Source organism: Muntiacus reevesi, chromosome 5, assembly GCF_963930625.1.
Source record: "Muntiacus reevesi chromosome 5, mMunRee1.1, whole genome shotgun sequence".
Lineage (NCBI taxonomy): Eukaryota > Metazoa > Chordata > Mammalia > Artiodactyla > Cervidae > Muntiacus > Muntiacus reevesi.
The window spans coordinates 123407279-123422317 of record NC_089253.1 but is presented as its reverse complement, the minus strand read 5'-3'; the positions used below and the strand labels follow the sequence as shown (position 1 = coordinate 123422317).

The following is a 15039-nucleotide window of genomic DNA, read 5'->3' as shown; positions in this document are numbered from 1 at the left end:
GGACTGTTAGAAGTCTTTCTACAGCTACATCACTTTCCTACAATAAACTATTTTAAAGTCATGATACTGGCGAAGTTTTCTAAACAGCATAAATTTCTTTGCTTTGGGGATTAAATCAGACACATATTTCTAAGAATCATCTCACTAAGACTCACTCTTTCCCTCTCTCATTTTTGAGTCCAAAAAAGACAGCCTACGTTTAGCTTGAAGAAGCAGTCCAGTGGTTTATTTTGGTTTTGAACATTACATTTCTCAGGAAGCAACGGAGAAGCAAACCTTGCAGCTTTCACAGGTGAGGAGCCCATAATGGTAGCCAGACACTTTATCTCCACACACGGGACAGAGTTCTTCAAGATCTTCATCATAGGAGTAATTCACCATTTTAAACTGAGACACTGAAACAAGAAGAGAAACGCACACATCCAATTAGTTTACTAGGTAGGTTTCAATCCCGCAATAGGAAGCCTTTTGGTGACTGGAGGGCAAACATCACCAGGTAAAACAGAAAATAAAAATGTCTTAAGGTGCACTGCAGAGAGTTATTTTTACAGTCGAAGTAAAACCTCTTTGGACATAAATGAGTAAGCACTTTACATTATTTTAATTTAAAAATAATTCTAAGTTCTTTTGTTAAACATTCTTAAGCTGAATGTTGAACACAAGTCTCTTAACTGCAAAGCAAGAGATCCAGAAGAGAAACACGAACTGCATAAAGAACTTAGAATTCCTTTTAAATCGCCTTGCTGGCAAGTTCCAAAACGTCACCTTTTCCTAAGGAAGAGAAAGCAGCACACAGCGCCATCCTCGCACTGGAACGGGGTTTGCTCAAAGTTCACCGAGCCTTAAGGGTGTCTGGGTGAAAGCAACGCCAAACCTCCACCGAGAACTGGAAGCCCCGACACTTTGTCAGCAGCCCTATTCCAGCCACAGCCCGAGGCTCCCAGCGTTCAGAGCTGTTAGATTAATCCTAACACCCAGTTACGTACTAGTTGGGCTTTGATCTCTGCACTTTTGAAAATCTACTGTAAAAATTACTAGAAAAAAAAGGGGGGGGGGAGCACGGACGGAAAAGGGAAAGGAAAAAAAAAAAGGAAAAGAAGGAAAGCAAAAAGATACACACGAGAGTTTGGTTTCGTCTCTAAGTATTGAAGTCCTTTAATGAACTTCACATGTTTCCGATGATCACTGCAAAATATAAACACCTCGAGCTCCCCGGTTAAACAGAAATCAGGCGGCAGCTCCGCGCGGCTCCCTGCTGGGATCGGGTAACCATCCAGCTCCGGACGCAGTCCCGGGAAAGCGTCTTCGCAGCTCCAAGACCGAGAAAAGCTGCGCAGGAGGGGCGGAGGCCGGAGACCCAGGTAATACCTGACCCGGCCTCTCCGGGAGGCTCGGTCCACGCCAGGGGGGCCTCGCAGCGCGCGCCGCCGGGGGTACCGCGAGGGCAGGTCCGCGCGGCCCGGCCGCCGCCCGAAGCCTCCGGGCACCTCCCGCGAAACCCCGGGGCGCACTCGCCTCTCGCCCCTTGCTCAACTTTGGGCTACACACAGGCGCACAAACGCCCCCGTCGTTTGTTTTAAGTTAATCAGTGGCGTTTGCAGGGGGCGGGGCGGGGGGGTGGGGAACTGAGGGCCGGCAGGAGTTTCCTCTGATTTGTTTACCGAAAAGGAAAGGGAGAAATAGGCCCCCCACCCATCCCCAAAGTGCCAGGCCACTCCATCACCACCGTGGCCTCCTGGCCAAAGAGTTCTTTTTTTTTTTTCTTTTTAAAATACAGTTCTGTTTTCTCTACGGATTCTGGGCGCCTCTGGAAAGGGCCTTTAGGGTGGGGGTCCTTAGCCGCGCTTCTCGACTGACCCCCCTACCGACAGCCTCTCCCGAGACACGGAGTCCTGGGCTGGGGCGTAGATCGGGATGAGTTAGCCGGAGTTTGGGGAGGAGGGATCCCACGAAATGATGGGAAAAGCCGAGGCAGGCGTCTGAGCTCCAAGAAACAAATAAGAGACGCAGAACGCAGTCCTTTCGGCGGGGCCACGGGAGGACCCCGCTCGCGTTTGGGGAACTTGGGGGTTTGGCTGAAGCTGAGGTTTCCAGAGGTTTGTTAATAGCCTCGCCCTCCTAAAAGGTCGTGACTGTTGTCTCCAGCCGTGTTTTTGGACAGGGGAAAAGTGTACTTCACCACGTGTGTGCCTTTCTCCTTCCCCCTTTCCCCAGCAAAGTAAACTCTTCACTTCGCACCTGAGCAGTGCGGAGACGTAGGGGACCTGGTGCGCACCTCGGGATCCGACATCCTAAAGACCGGGGCTGGGGACCCTCTTGGAAAATTCCAAGACCGAGGCCATGGTGCGAGACCCAGGCATCTTTCAGAGGCTCCCACGTGCTGTAGCCCGAGTGAGTCTTCGGAGAATCCAATGCATCCGGGCAAAGAAGTCCCGGTCTTGAGAAAGCAGAGGGGGACGCCGGCGCCTGGGACGGCAGAGGCCGCGGACGCACCTGGACGAGTTCCCCGAACCGCCCCGGGACCCGGTAGGGGGTCCCCTTGCTGCACCTCCCCCCACCCCCCACGGTTCGGACGGCGGCGCGGCCCAGGCCAGGGCCCGAGCGGGTCTAGGGCGTGGGGTCCGCGTCCCCAGGGGCTCCCCTCGGGCGGCAGGCTGCGTGGTCTGGAGGAAACTGCGCCGGGCGCTTCCCACCAGCTTTCCACCCCGGGGCTGAGCAAGCAGCCGGCGACGTCCCGGAGCCCCAGGCACCAGGGAAGACCGGCTCTCTGCTCCGGGGGGCTGGGTCGGGTCAGGAACGGCCCTCTCGAATTTTTCAAAGAAAATACCATAGTGCTATCTTCCTCCGTCTGCCCCCCACCCGACTTCCTGCTCCAGCTTCTCGCTGCGCGTCTTTCCCCGAGGCGCCCAGAATCGCGCGCGGGAAGGAGAAGCAGAAACTTTCCCTTGGACGCCAGCGTCACACCGGCCCCGAGGGCGCCCAAAGGACAATCCTTCCCTGCAGCTGGCGGCCGAGGGGCCCGATGAAGCGCCCCGGGGCCGCTTCCCCTGCGCTCGCTTCGCGGAATCCCAGGTGCCTGGCGGGAAAGCCTCTTTGGGCCAACCGGGTCCTGCCCGAGGCGGCCAGCCTACAGGTTAGACTCCAGGGGCTCGGCCCCCGGGGACTTCCACGGCCCTCCCTGGAGGCTGGGCGAGACCCCAGGATCCTCTAGCCGTGACCGACCCCACCGGGGGGACGCACGCCCTCCCGCCGCCCCCTGGTCTCCAAACAACCGGGGGACCTCAGGCCCCGGGCCCAGCGCCGCCTCTCCCGCACCGCCGTGGGCGCCGGCCCTGAACTCTGCTCCCGGCGCGTCCCCGGCCCTTTCAAGTTCGCTCGAGGGGATGGCAGGAAGCGCTCGGGATCACAGGCCCGCCGGCCCGCACATCCTGCGCGCTGGCGGGGGCGAGGATGGAAGGGCACTGGAGACTTTTCCTAGCATTGTTCCCTCCCTGGCCCCGAGCAACTGCGATAAACTTCTGAAGGGCTTAACATGGCCAGGTCTAGAATCGCTTCTTTTGGAACGCGGCGAAAATACAGCCTACGGAATTTGCCACCCCCCCCCCGCCCCCCGCGCGCTTGCTGTTAGCAGTCAAAAGCTGGGGAGCAAACGGGACTTCCAGATGCCCAGGTATCCGACCGAAGAGGCTGGAAGCCAGGCCGCCGCCCCCGCCCTGCACTCACTCTGCAGTGCCCGGCCGGAGGGTGGGCTGGAGACAACTGGTTCTTTCTAGTTCTGCCTGCCGTTTTAAGAAGTTCAAATGCCAGCCGACTCCCCGGGTGCGCCGGGGCTGCAGCGTGCCCAGGCGTCCTAACACCGCTAAGCCAGCTCTCCCCGAGGTCCTGCGCGTTCTGCAGCTGACTTTCCCAGGCAGAAGGGTTCTTCCGCACTCAAGAGCACTGGTTCAAGTTCCCCCGATTCCAGTGACCGGGAACCTGCTCGGGCTTCCCGAGAGAAGTTCCATTTCTTAGAAGGATCGTCGGAATAAATAGATCTCTAGACTGAGGCTGCCCCGGCTCCGGTCGCCGGACCTCGAAGCCTCTCTTCTTAATTAGAAGCGGCCAATTAGGCATTGCTCGGAAAATCCCCGCCCCGCATTGTTCAAGAGCCATAAACTTTTATGCCTTCCCCTGGGGAGGGGGCCCGACGCCCGCGCGCCGCCCGGCAGCCCAGCGGCGGCGAGCGCCAGGCGGCCAGTCCAGCGCCCGCGCGGGGCCGGCGGCTGCAGCCCGCTGGGCGAGCCGGGGGCGGGGGAGCTGCGGGAGCCGCGCGCCGCGAGCGCCTCCTTACCTTGCATGTTTTCCGGCATCTGCCCCTGGTCCCCATGCGACCGAGCCAGTCCCAGGGCTTCCGTCTCCACTTTAGGCAGCATGACAAGGCGACCGCGCGCGGGTGCAGGGGTTCCGTGTCCGTCCGGAAGCCCTGCACCTGAACGCGGGCAGCACGGCTTCAACTCCGCCGGGAAGGAGGGGGCGACCGGTCGGCTGCTGTCTCGCCGGCGCGCTAGAGCGCGCCCCCGCCGCCTCCGGGGCTGCCGTCAGGACCCCGGAGCCCCGTCCAGGCGCGCTGCTCCCCAGCCGCCCCCGAACCGCGAGGAGGAAGCGGCGGGCACCAAGCGAAGACCGCGTCCGGGCGCGGGGGCCCGGCTCGGCGAGGGCGCAGCTGCCGGGGGCGCGGGGGCGCGTCCGGCCGAGCTCCCGGCGCGCAGCGGAGGCGGCGGCCGAGCTGCTGCTGCTGCTGCCGCCGCGGCTCCCGGACGGCTCGGCTCGGCGACCCGCACCCCGCCCTCCGCTCGGGATCCGCAGGGTCTCCCGCTCGCGCGCTCTCTGGCCTCCGTCTCGTCTCCTCTCCGCCTCTCGCCCGTGTCTGCCTCCCTCCCGCTCACTCTCTGGCGTGGAGTTGGAAGTTCCAACCTCCCTCCGCCGCCTCGTCCACTCCCGTCCGGGAGAGGTCCTCTGCAGCCCCGGGGCGGCGAGGCTGGGGGTGGGGGAGAGGGAGGGGAGGAGGACCGGGTCGGGGGAGGCCGGGATGAGGGGTGAGGACAGGGGATGGGGACGCGGGTTCCGGACTCGGGTCGGACCCCAGGCGCCAGCCAATGAGGAAGAGGCGCAGGCTTCCCGGCCCCTCGCTGCCCCAACCTCTTCACCCCGCCTCGCCCCCTCCCACCCCGCCCGGCCCGGGGCGGGGGATGTGCGCGCGGCGGGTCTTAGAGCCGCTGAGAGGCGACCTCTGCCTGAGCGCGGCGGCCGAAGAGAAGCTGGTTGGAGGTGTCGGCGCGAAGAGGGGAAGCCCGCGGGGGTGCGCCCACCGTGCGCGCCGGGTGAGGGGCTGCAGGGGGAGTTGAACGTGTTTCAACAAGCCAGAAGAGAAAAGAAGAGCTGGCCTGCGCTCGAGGGTCTCCGGGCCCCATTCCCCTCGGCACTGAATCTGCAGTCGCCCCCCACCCCCCACGAGGGGCCCAGCGGCGCGGTCCACCTGCTCTGGAGGGAACAGCCGCGTCGCCGAGAGTTGGCGCAATTGCCGGCAATCCGAACGGCCCTTCCCAGCCCCCCATTCTCCTCCAGCTCCTTCGCTCACTTTATAAACACCACCCGCCTCCTCAAGCCCCCAGATCAGGCTGGCGACAGACTTCCTAAAATGTTAGTGAGCCGTGTTTTCATACAGAGTGCAAAGAGCAGCGCCGGCTTCCTTTTCCATACCCAGGTCTCTGGGGTGGGGCGGGCCACTTGAGGCCCAGAGGCCCAGCACTTGAGAAAAAGTTTTAAGGAACCATCTGTTATGCGAGCTCTTCCACACCAGACCAGCCCCATCTTCAAAGTTTTCAGATCTCATCTCAACAAGATGAAAACACTGTACCCCCAGCCTCCTGACTGCATGTGAAACGCCTCATATTCAGTATCTGCTGAGAGTCCACCCACGAGGGGGTGAATTTGAATCTCAAAGGCTCTGAATTTATTCTATGTGAATGGCACAGAGATCACACACTCAAACTGGCCAGTCCAGTATTTGATGAATTGAAAAGTACTCCAATCACTGCCATACATAATCTACACTTTTGAATGAAGTGAGTTGCTCACCACATCCCCAGGCCTGGCCATTCACACACTGCTGCCTCTCAGAACTGACTTGTCATTCTGCTGCTTAACATACAGTACTCAGAATCTAAGTTATTCAGACCTCAGCTTTAGTAGCATCTGCAGGTTTCATTAAAACCTGTAACTTGGTGAGAAGGCCGCCCCTTAGGTGGTAAAGGGGAGTGGGTTGCAGGTGCCGCCATCAGTGACCCTTCTGATGCTCAGATTTTGGTGACAATATCACATACAGCCAGTCCATTTTCAGTGTTGCCTGGTGTTTTAAGCCTCGTTGTGAATGAAGCTCAGAAAGGACTCAAATCAATGCTAGCACGCTGCTTGTGGATTCAGATGAACTTTCAGAATAAGTTTATTAGGAACCCTTAATCAGTTTATTACAAAGCCCTCCCACCGCAGAGAGCATCTGGGGGCACTCTGACCCTCCTTACCAACACCAAGCTGGCAGCTGGGGGTGGGGGGTCTCTAGGGATCCTCCCAGGGTGGGAAGGAAGCCCTGCCGGTTGCTGGAGCAGGAGGAAGAGGTTGGGAGGGTTGAGAGAAGGATGCAGAGCGTCTAACAGGACCGCGGGTTGCCGTGGGACCCGTCTCTGCCCGGGCTTAAGGTGTGCCTGACCTGGCCGGAGGCAGAGGTCGTGGTCAGGTTCAGAGCCCAGCCTCAGCCCCAGAGAGAGCCTGTTGAGGCCGCTGTCCCCTCTCGTCACTCCCCAAAGGCCTGGCATGAACCACCTGGCATGCATTTGTCTCCTCACAAACGGGAGCGGCGACAGTGTCAGAAGAGGGGCCCGGGTCAGGGCTTCCTAAAGTCGGCTCTTAAAAGATGCGCAGGCGTGTAACAGCGGAAAGGGTTCGCCTTCGAAGCTCGTGTCCAGGCTGACGGCTCGGCCCGGTCAGCTGCGAGCCCAGCGGGCACCGAACGCGAAGGAGGCCTCAGACCCGGAGAAAACCTCCCTTCCCGAGAACTCCCGGCCCCGAGGGCTCGTTCCAGGAACGGGGCGGGAGAGGGGTGTCCCGAGGGCCAGAGCTATGCCGACCCCTCCGGGGGACGTGGAAACCCCGCCTTTGGTGGACAAGGCGGGAAACCTCCCGCTGGAGAAAGCCGAGGGCACGGTCATCTTTCCCCGGGGCGCTCCGCGTGGGGTCTGGGCAGCAGGCGCGGAGGGACGGGCGGCAGGCCGGCTCCATCCCGGCTCCGGGCGCACCCTTCCGCTTCGCGCACTCCCTCCGGTCCTTGCCCCTTCAATTCCGCGGGGCTGGGGGCCCCCTCCGGAGCCGGGGACCCGCTCGCCCTGTGACCTGGGATGGGCCTGGGCGTCTCCCCGAACACCCTGGAGGAAGCAGAGCGCCGGGAGGAGGCGCCCAGCCCGCCCGCGGCGCCGAGGTTACCTGGGGATGGTTCCAGGTGGCAGCGGCCGAAGCGCGAGGCGGGGGGACGGGGGCCGCGCGGACGCCTGGAAGGGCGGGGAGGTGGGGCTGAGGGGCAAGGCCTGGGTGGTCTACTCGTCCAGGCCCGGAGGGTCCGCGCTTTCGGAAGTATACACCCACCGCCTTGGAATCACAAAGCCCGGGCCGGCGGGCCGACGCCTCCCACCCTCGGCGCGGGATGTCTCGCCCGCGGCCTCCCGGTAGAGTGCCCCGAGGAAGCCACCCCGGCTGCGGGGCAGTTAACTGGTGGGGACCGGAGGCCCAGTGAGACGGCTCCGGCTCCAGCCACCCCCAACATACTCCACTTGCTCCCTGCTCCCCTGCAAACTTCGCTCCCCCTTTCCCCCGCGTCCCGCACGCCTCCACCTCCCGTCCTACGGGGCCTGTCTCCAGGCTCGCCCTTCCCGGTTCTGACTTTGTCTTAAAGCCTTGATTGACGGTTGCAATTACGAAAGATGATGGCTCGGGGAGGCTCCCGCAGCCTTGACGAGCCTGAGAAGCGCAGTCCCGGCATATTTTATCCAGGCTCAGCGTCACGGGGCCGTGCGCCCCCTGCGCCCGCGGGCAGCAGCGGAGGGGGTCTCGCGCCCCCGGCCGGCGAGGAGGCTACGGCCGGGCCCTCCCGCCCCCGCCGGCCCGCAGCTCGGCGTCGCGTTCCCGGGCGCGCCGAGCACCGCCTGCCCTTGACCTGACCTGAGGCGTGCCTGCCGGCCGCGCGCACTTTGCATTCTGCAAAGGCGTAAAATGTCAAGATTGTTCAGGACTGGCTTCCTGGACTCGACAACACGGGTCCCCGGAGGAAGAGCATGGAAGACCCTTGTCCTCGCGCGCCTGGGTGGGGGTAGCCCCCCGCCCCGACCCACCCCAACCTCTCAAAAACTTGCAAATCCGAATCCTTGGAAACCACGCCTAGCGCCTCCTCCATTCCTGCTTTTTGGTGCTTTCGAGAAACCGGAATACTTTTCTCGGAGCACGTGTCTACTCTTCAGAAGAAACCTAGATTCCCACCCCATCCCTCCGCTCTTTCCCCAGAAAGGCTCCGCGCCCAGGCCAGGCCAGCCTGGGGGGAGACAGAATCCACGGCCGAAGGGCGGGCTCTGTTTCATTTCTCCGCCCCTGCCACTCGAGAAGCCCATCAGAAGTCACTTTTGCTCTCCTCTGAAAATTAAATTTAGCAAGAACTCTGGAGTCGCGCTCCCAAGCTGGAGGGCGGGGTGGCTGGGGTGGAGGCGTCCCACCCCCGCGCTGGAAGCGCTTTTTTTCTTTTTAAAAAGAGTTAAATTTTAGTGCAGACATGTAAGTTACGAAGAGCGTGGAATTGGCCGAAGCGTTCAGAAAGTAAACTGGAATAGGTGAAAAGTCTTTTTTTTTTTTTTTTTAAATCCTTTTCCGACGCCTGCGTAAATAACTACTTCCGACATCCTCAACACAACCTCCAGTCCAGGAAGAAGAACTGCAGGCAGTTTAGACCTTCTACCCCGGAAAGACTGCCTGCTGGGGTGGCCGCCAACAGCGATCCAAGCACAGTCACTATGGAAGCATCTTAGTATATACCCGGCCCCTTCTTGACCAGCGAGGCAAACGCAAGGTGACACAGTTACCTGGGTAACCAAGGCCCCTCAAGCTCTCCCCAGACAAACTCGCATCTTTGTCCCGAGGGAAAGGTGAGGTTGGGGAGACTTTGGCCTGGAGTATCAGAACCTGCCGTTCTTGGTATGAAGGCTTCCTTGCAGAACTTCTGCTTTGCAGAGAATTGCCCCAGCCCAGGGACCCAGGCACGTCCCACCTTGGTAGAGCCAGTGGCCCTCGAGGTGAACGGGGGCATCCAGTCTTGCGAAAGGAGCCGGCTGGGACCTGACCTCGGGTAGGTGCTGGTCCAACCTAATCTGTGCGCTCAGTCGCTTCAGTCCTGTCTGACTCTTTGCGACCCTAAGAACCGGCGTCCACCAGGCTCTATCCATGGGATTCTCCAGGCAAGAGTACAGGAGTGGGTTCCCATGCCCTCCTCCAGGGGATCTTCCCAACCCAGGGATCGAACCTGCGTCTCTTAACGTCTCTTGCATTGGCTCTTCACCACTAGCGCCACCTGGGAATCCGCCAATGTAATCTAGCTGTTCCTCTCTGTGATTGAAGTGGAAGTGTGAGTGAGCTGCAACTCAACTCTGGGAACCACCCCGTCCAGGTTGTTAGGGACAAACCAGAACGGTGAGTGACACCCACGAGGACGTTGCTGGCCCAGAGCAGACCACCAAGCCCTGGGTGAGAGCTGCTCCCCGGCGATCCCACTCCCCAGAGGGACCCCCGCCCCGCCGTCTCCCCCCCAACCTCGGAGCAGGAACTCGGATCCCAGCACTAGATGACTCTAGACTGACGTCCCACTGACTGTGGCCAGACTGGAAGCTTCACGAGGGATGGGGTGGCGTGTCCCCCAGCTTCCCCTTCCCCGGCTGGGGCCGTTCGGGGATGGACCGCCGCGAGGCTGTGTCTTAGGGAAGCCCCCCCGGCGGGAGGTTCTTAAGATCTAAGGGTGTCAGACTCGTTGAGCTGCCGCCGTCGAGCAATTTGGGTGCCTCTTACCCACCAAAGAAAGCGTGCGTTTGGAAAGGCGGGGCTCGCGGGGGGACCGTCCCCCCGGGACTTGCCGCGCAGGGAAGCTCCGGTCCCCCGAGGGGTCGCGGATCGCGCGATCCGGGGAGGGTCCTTTTCCACCCTGCCTCCAGTTGGAAAACGACTTCCGTGGTTAAGAGGTGGTGGCCAGCTTGCGCCGAGCCTTGGGGCGAATCCTTTCGCTTTCCCCTGGGCTTCTTGCCTGGACGCTGTGGGGCGTCGCCCGGGGACGGGGTGGGCGGGGGCGGGTTCCGAGCGGTTTTCCTTCCAGGCCCACGGAGACCGCTGGAGGCGATGCGGCGTTGGGCCCCCGAGGCTGCAGACGCCCAGGCCCGCAGCCGGAAGCGGCGTTTACTGTGAAAACACTCTAGCCCGGGCGTGGGAGACACACCCGGCTTTGTCAAAAGTGCCTAAAAAGGGCGTGGGAGGCGGTGTTTACACTCTTTCCCTGTCCCCTCCCGCCAGGAGACATTTGCTTGTTTCTTAGGAGTAAATTGTTGATCTGTTGGGCTTCCCTTGTGGCTCAGCTGGTAAAGAATCCCCCCGCAATGCAGGAGACCTTGGTTCGATCCCTGGGCTGGGAAGACCCCCTGGAGAAAGGAAAGGCCACCCACTCTGGTATTTTGGCCTGGAGGTCGCAAAGAGGCGGACACAACTGAGTGACTTTCTGTATTGTATATGGGAATAAAAAGTCCTCTGTAAATGCATTCATTTTGAGGGATCTCCCTGCCATCCTCACACCTCTGACGATAGTAAGTGGATGCTGTGAATTTTCTATGCCCTGGTCATCCGGTCAGTAGCCCCACGGGTTGTCACAAGAGGCCACAGAACTGCAAGCTCAACGTCAAAGATCCTTTCAGGAAATCTCAGGGTCTGAGACAAGCAGGGCCTCCCCCGCCCCTCCCCTCCCCCCTCACCCCCCCACCCCGCCCCCTCCCCTCCCCCACTCCCCATTGCTGCTCTGCCCTCAGGGCTTCAGATGCTGGCCGAGGCCCACTTTTTCAAACTCTTGGGGGTTCTAAACCTGGTTTGCACTGTGGATGGAGGAGGAAGCCAAAGAGCCATTGACCAGTGTCTTTCTTAAGTCCAAAATGCCTTTTGGCAGAAAGTCTGAATAAATCAACATTGCTTGTGATCATTACTTCTTTGTATCAACAAGGACGAAAAGATACAACCTTGAGGAAAATGCATGGTTTTCAGAGTCTCATCCATGGGTTCCACTTACAGCCCACTCTTTTGACAAACTGAGTGACCTTGGGTAAATCACTTGACTTTTCTAAGTTCTTTTTTTTTTTTTTTATCAGTAAAGTAAGACTTGGACTTCCTAGTGGCTCAGTAGTAAAGAATCTGCCTGCCCATGCAGGAGACCCGGGTTGGATCCCTGCATTGGGAAGACCCCCTGGAGAAGGAAATGGCAACCCACTCTAGTCTTCTTGCCTGGAGAATCCCATGGACAGAAGAGCCTGGTGGGCTACAGTCTGTGGGGTCACAGAGTTGGACACAACTCAGTGACTAAACAACAAAATAAGGTTCACAAAGAAAGCCTTTTTTTTTAAACAAAATAAATTTTACATGCAGGCGATCATGTTAGGAGAGCAGCCCACCACACTGTTATTAATATCAGTTATTTTGTCTTTTTCTCTTTCCCCCTAATTTCCCCCAAAGCATCCTCTGTAAGAAAAACAAGTAGCCATTCTGCATGCTAAGTCGCTTCGTGTCTGACTCTTTGTGACCGCATGAACTGTAGCCTGCCAGGCTTCTCTGTCCATAGGGTTTTCCAGGCAAGAATATTGGAGTGGGTTGCCATGCCCTCCTCCAGGGGATCTTCCTGCCCCAGGAATGGAACCCAAAACTCCTAAATCTCCTGTTTGGGCAGGCTGGCTCTTTACCACTAGTGCCACCTGCAAAGCCCAGTCATTCTAAGGACCATGAAACATGGATCCTTCTAGTGGAAGGTTCCTACCAACTGCACCGTCTTGCAGTGTTTGACACCGTCCTCAGGACTCAATCGCATTATCTGCAGATATTCTGCTTCTTCGAGATTTAAAAGTTAAATGTATCATTTCTTATGAATCACGTAAACAAACATAACAGAGCTTCCTAAAAGGCTGAGAAGGAAGCAGCCTTTATTTACTGGTATGGTTAGTTTCAGTCCACGTGGGTTTCCAGGCTCCATCTCTCATACTGACACCGTTCATATTCAGCTCTTCCCCTAGGCCCTCCCCAGATACAATGCCCCCCAAATTCCTGAAGCTCTTTGAAGCCAAGTGGATTTCTCAGAGAAGTTCCAACAAGGTGAGGGGTAAGGACGAACCCTCAGAGAGAGGGTCTGGACTGGGGGGCAAGATGTCTGCTTCTTTCCCTGCATAGAGCATGCCAGGAGGTGTCTGGGGAGGTTGGACCATGGTGGGAGACAGTCCCAGAGCCCTTCTCTAGCTCAGTTCCAGTTCAAGGTTGAAGCCAAGATAACCCTAGACATTGTGTCTGGGTGGAAGGGTCAAGTAAGGGAAAAAAGCATCACCAAGCCTCTGTTCTCGCTTTCTCCGTGTATCTTTCTTGGTTCATTAAAGGAGTCATTAAAGAAGTCCTTTAAGTCCCATCGCAGTTGTGGATCCAGGCCAGTAAGAGAATCTCAGAAGTAGTGTTTGGGAGGCGGGCATGAGCCAGGGAGGAGAGGAGGCTCCAGGGCTCAGCCTCCCAGACAAAACTGGCCACCTGAGCCCAGCTCGAGGACCAGAGCACCGGCTTGGGTGACGGTGTTCTCAACGGCACTGTGGATAGCGCTGGCGGGAGGTTAGGGTGACACAGCCGGCTATCTCAGCGTCCACGGTGTGACGCGGGCTTCCAGAGGTCCTTCAGGGCACAGAGCTCGCTGAAGCTTACTATCCAAGTAAAAGCAGGCTCCGAGAGCACCAGGGGGACCAGAGAGCAACGCTTCTATCATAGCCTCTGGGCAGCGCTTTCGCTGTGTCTCATGCACCCTGCGTGCGCTGAGTCACTCAGTCCTGTCTGACTCCTTGCGACCCCATGGACTGTAGCTGGCCAGGCTCCTTGGTTCATGGGGTTCTCTAGGCAAGAATATTGGAGTGGGTTGCCATTCCCTTCTCCAGGGGATCTTCCTGACCCAAGGATCAAACCTTGGTTTCCTGCATTGAAGGCGGATTCTTTCCCATCTGAGCCACCAGGGACCTCCTATTATATACCCTAGCTACACAGAACTTACTATGGCTCATATGCAACATTATGTGGACTGTACAATATTTTTTGAAAATGCACTTAATTAGAAAAATTACATCAACTTAACACAAATAAACCATAACGTTGAGCACATAGTTGGAGGGTCGCTGAAAACTCCTTAGATGACATGTTTCCTACAACACAGATTTGGCTCTTTCGGTGATTTAGACAAATACTTTACTCTCTCTCAAACTGGTACTGCATATCACTCTGTAATGTCATCCTACTTATGAGAATGTAAAAAACCTAAGCCAGAAACCGGGAGTCTGGGAGGCATCTGAGAGCAGTTCCCTTGAAGGGAACAGTCTAGTTACAGCCCAGGTCTGCAGCCCTCACGCTCTCAGACAGCCCTGCGGGCAGGCATCTTATTTTCACTTTTCTCTGTGAGCACAGGCTATCTGCAGCTGTCATGGAACCTTCAACACATAAAACTGCCATTCCAGCTTGGAACCACAGAGACGGCCGTTGAGATAAACAGGCACATTCGCAGCAGAACAGAGGAACCGAGGCAGAGTTCAGTCCCTGACTGCGCTGTACATCCAATGGGCTCAGTTTGGGGGACCTCTCTCCCCTGGTCCCAAGGTGCCATCCGGAAAGCAGCCACGAGCTGCACAGGGGGGCTCTCCTCGGTGGGCCTGGCCTGGGCGGTCAGACCCCCACCCCCATTCTGGAGGCGAGTGGCCTTCAGGGACGCCCTGAAGGAGTTGATGGAGCACTGTCCTGAGTGACCGTCTGGCCAAGCATCCCGGAAAGGGCCCGCAGCACCCGGGGAATGACACCCCCACCCCCGGCATCCCCGGAGGCTACGCTATGGAGCCAGCAGCCTCCCCGAGGTGACCAGGGTGTTCCAAAGAGGGCGTCTCACACCACCTGCGAGGCTGCCATCCCCGGGCACCTGGGGGGTGGGGTGGGTGGGGGGAGCGCGCCTGGGCCCGGAGCGGGCCGTGCCGGCGAGTGAGGTCCGGGGAGACGGCTCTTTGAACGGAAAACTGTTCTTTGGTCGGCCTGTGATCGGGGGTCGGGGTGGGCTCCTGGGTTCCTCCTTCAGGACCTTCCTGAGGCTCAGCCTCCAGCGGTCCCTCCGGGATTAGACGGCCGCCCCCAGCGCCGCCCCCTCGGCCGCCGGCGCTCCGGACGCCGCGGACCCCAGACGGGCAGGGGGTCCACCTTCGTGCCCCGGACAGACCCCGCGCGGCCTGAGCGCTGGGCGGGATCCGACGCAGCGCGAAGGCGGTCCCTTCCACCGCCTCACCCGGCTCTTTCTCCCCGGGCTGGCGCCGCCACGGGAGGGTCCCGAGCGCGGTCCCGGATTTCCTCGCCCTGGGTTCTCAGCCACAGGTGGGTGCGTCTCTGAGCGCGCCCTCGCCGCGCGCCCCCGCCCCTCCGGGCCTCGCCGCGCGTCCCCGCGCCCCAGACGCGGGCGCGCCCTCGCCCCGGCGGCCTCCGCCTTCAGGGACCCTTTGCCCAGGCGCCCGGCGGCTGCTCCCTGGGCAAAGGTGTGACATCGCCGCTGTGCTCTCTTCCAGCTCATTTCTGTACCGTATTTTCTTTTTATCCGCAGAGCAATTGAATTCTGTTGCCCTCGGCCTGCCTTCCCAGTTTTCCTTTTCGTAAGTGCAGAACTTTTTCTTTTTTTTTTTT

The 15039-nt window shown here is 59.1% G+C and overlaps 1 protein-coding gene across 2 annotated transcripts in view; it reads right to left on the bottom strand.

Annotated features, from left to right (window-relative positions):
* NR5A2 (nuclear receptor subfamily 5 group A member 2) overlaps positions 1–15039 on the bottom strand; it is a 124225-nt gene that overhangs the window by 108138 nt on the left and 1048 nt on the right. Inside the window, exons 2-3 of one of the 2 annotated variants that reach the window (XM_065937270.1) lie at positions 4331–4468; positions 277–395 (exon numbers count right to left, since the gene is read on the bottom strand). In XM_065937270.1, the coding sequence (XP_065793342.1) occupies positions 277–395; positions 4331–4468 (257 nt within the window). The remainder of the gene's footprint in view (positions 1–276; positions 396–4330; positions 4469–15039) is intronic. The other variant, XM_065937272.1, reaches the window with a different exon arrangement.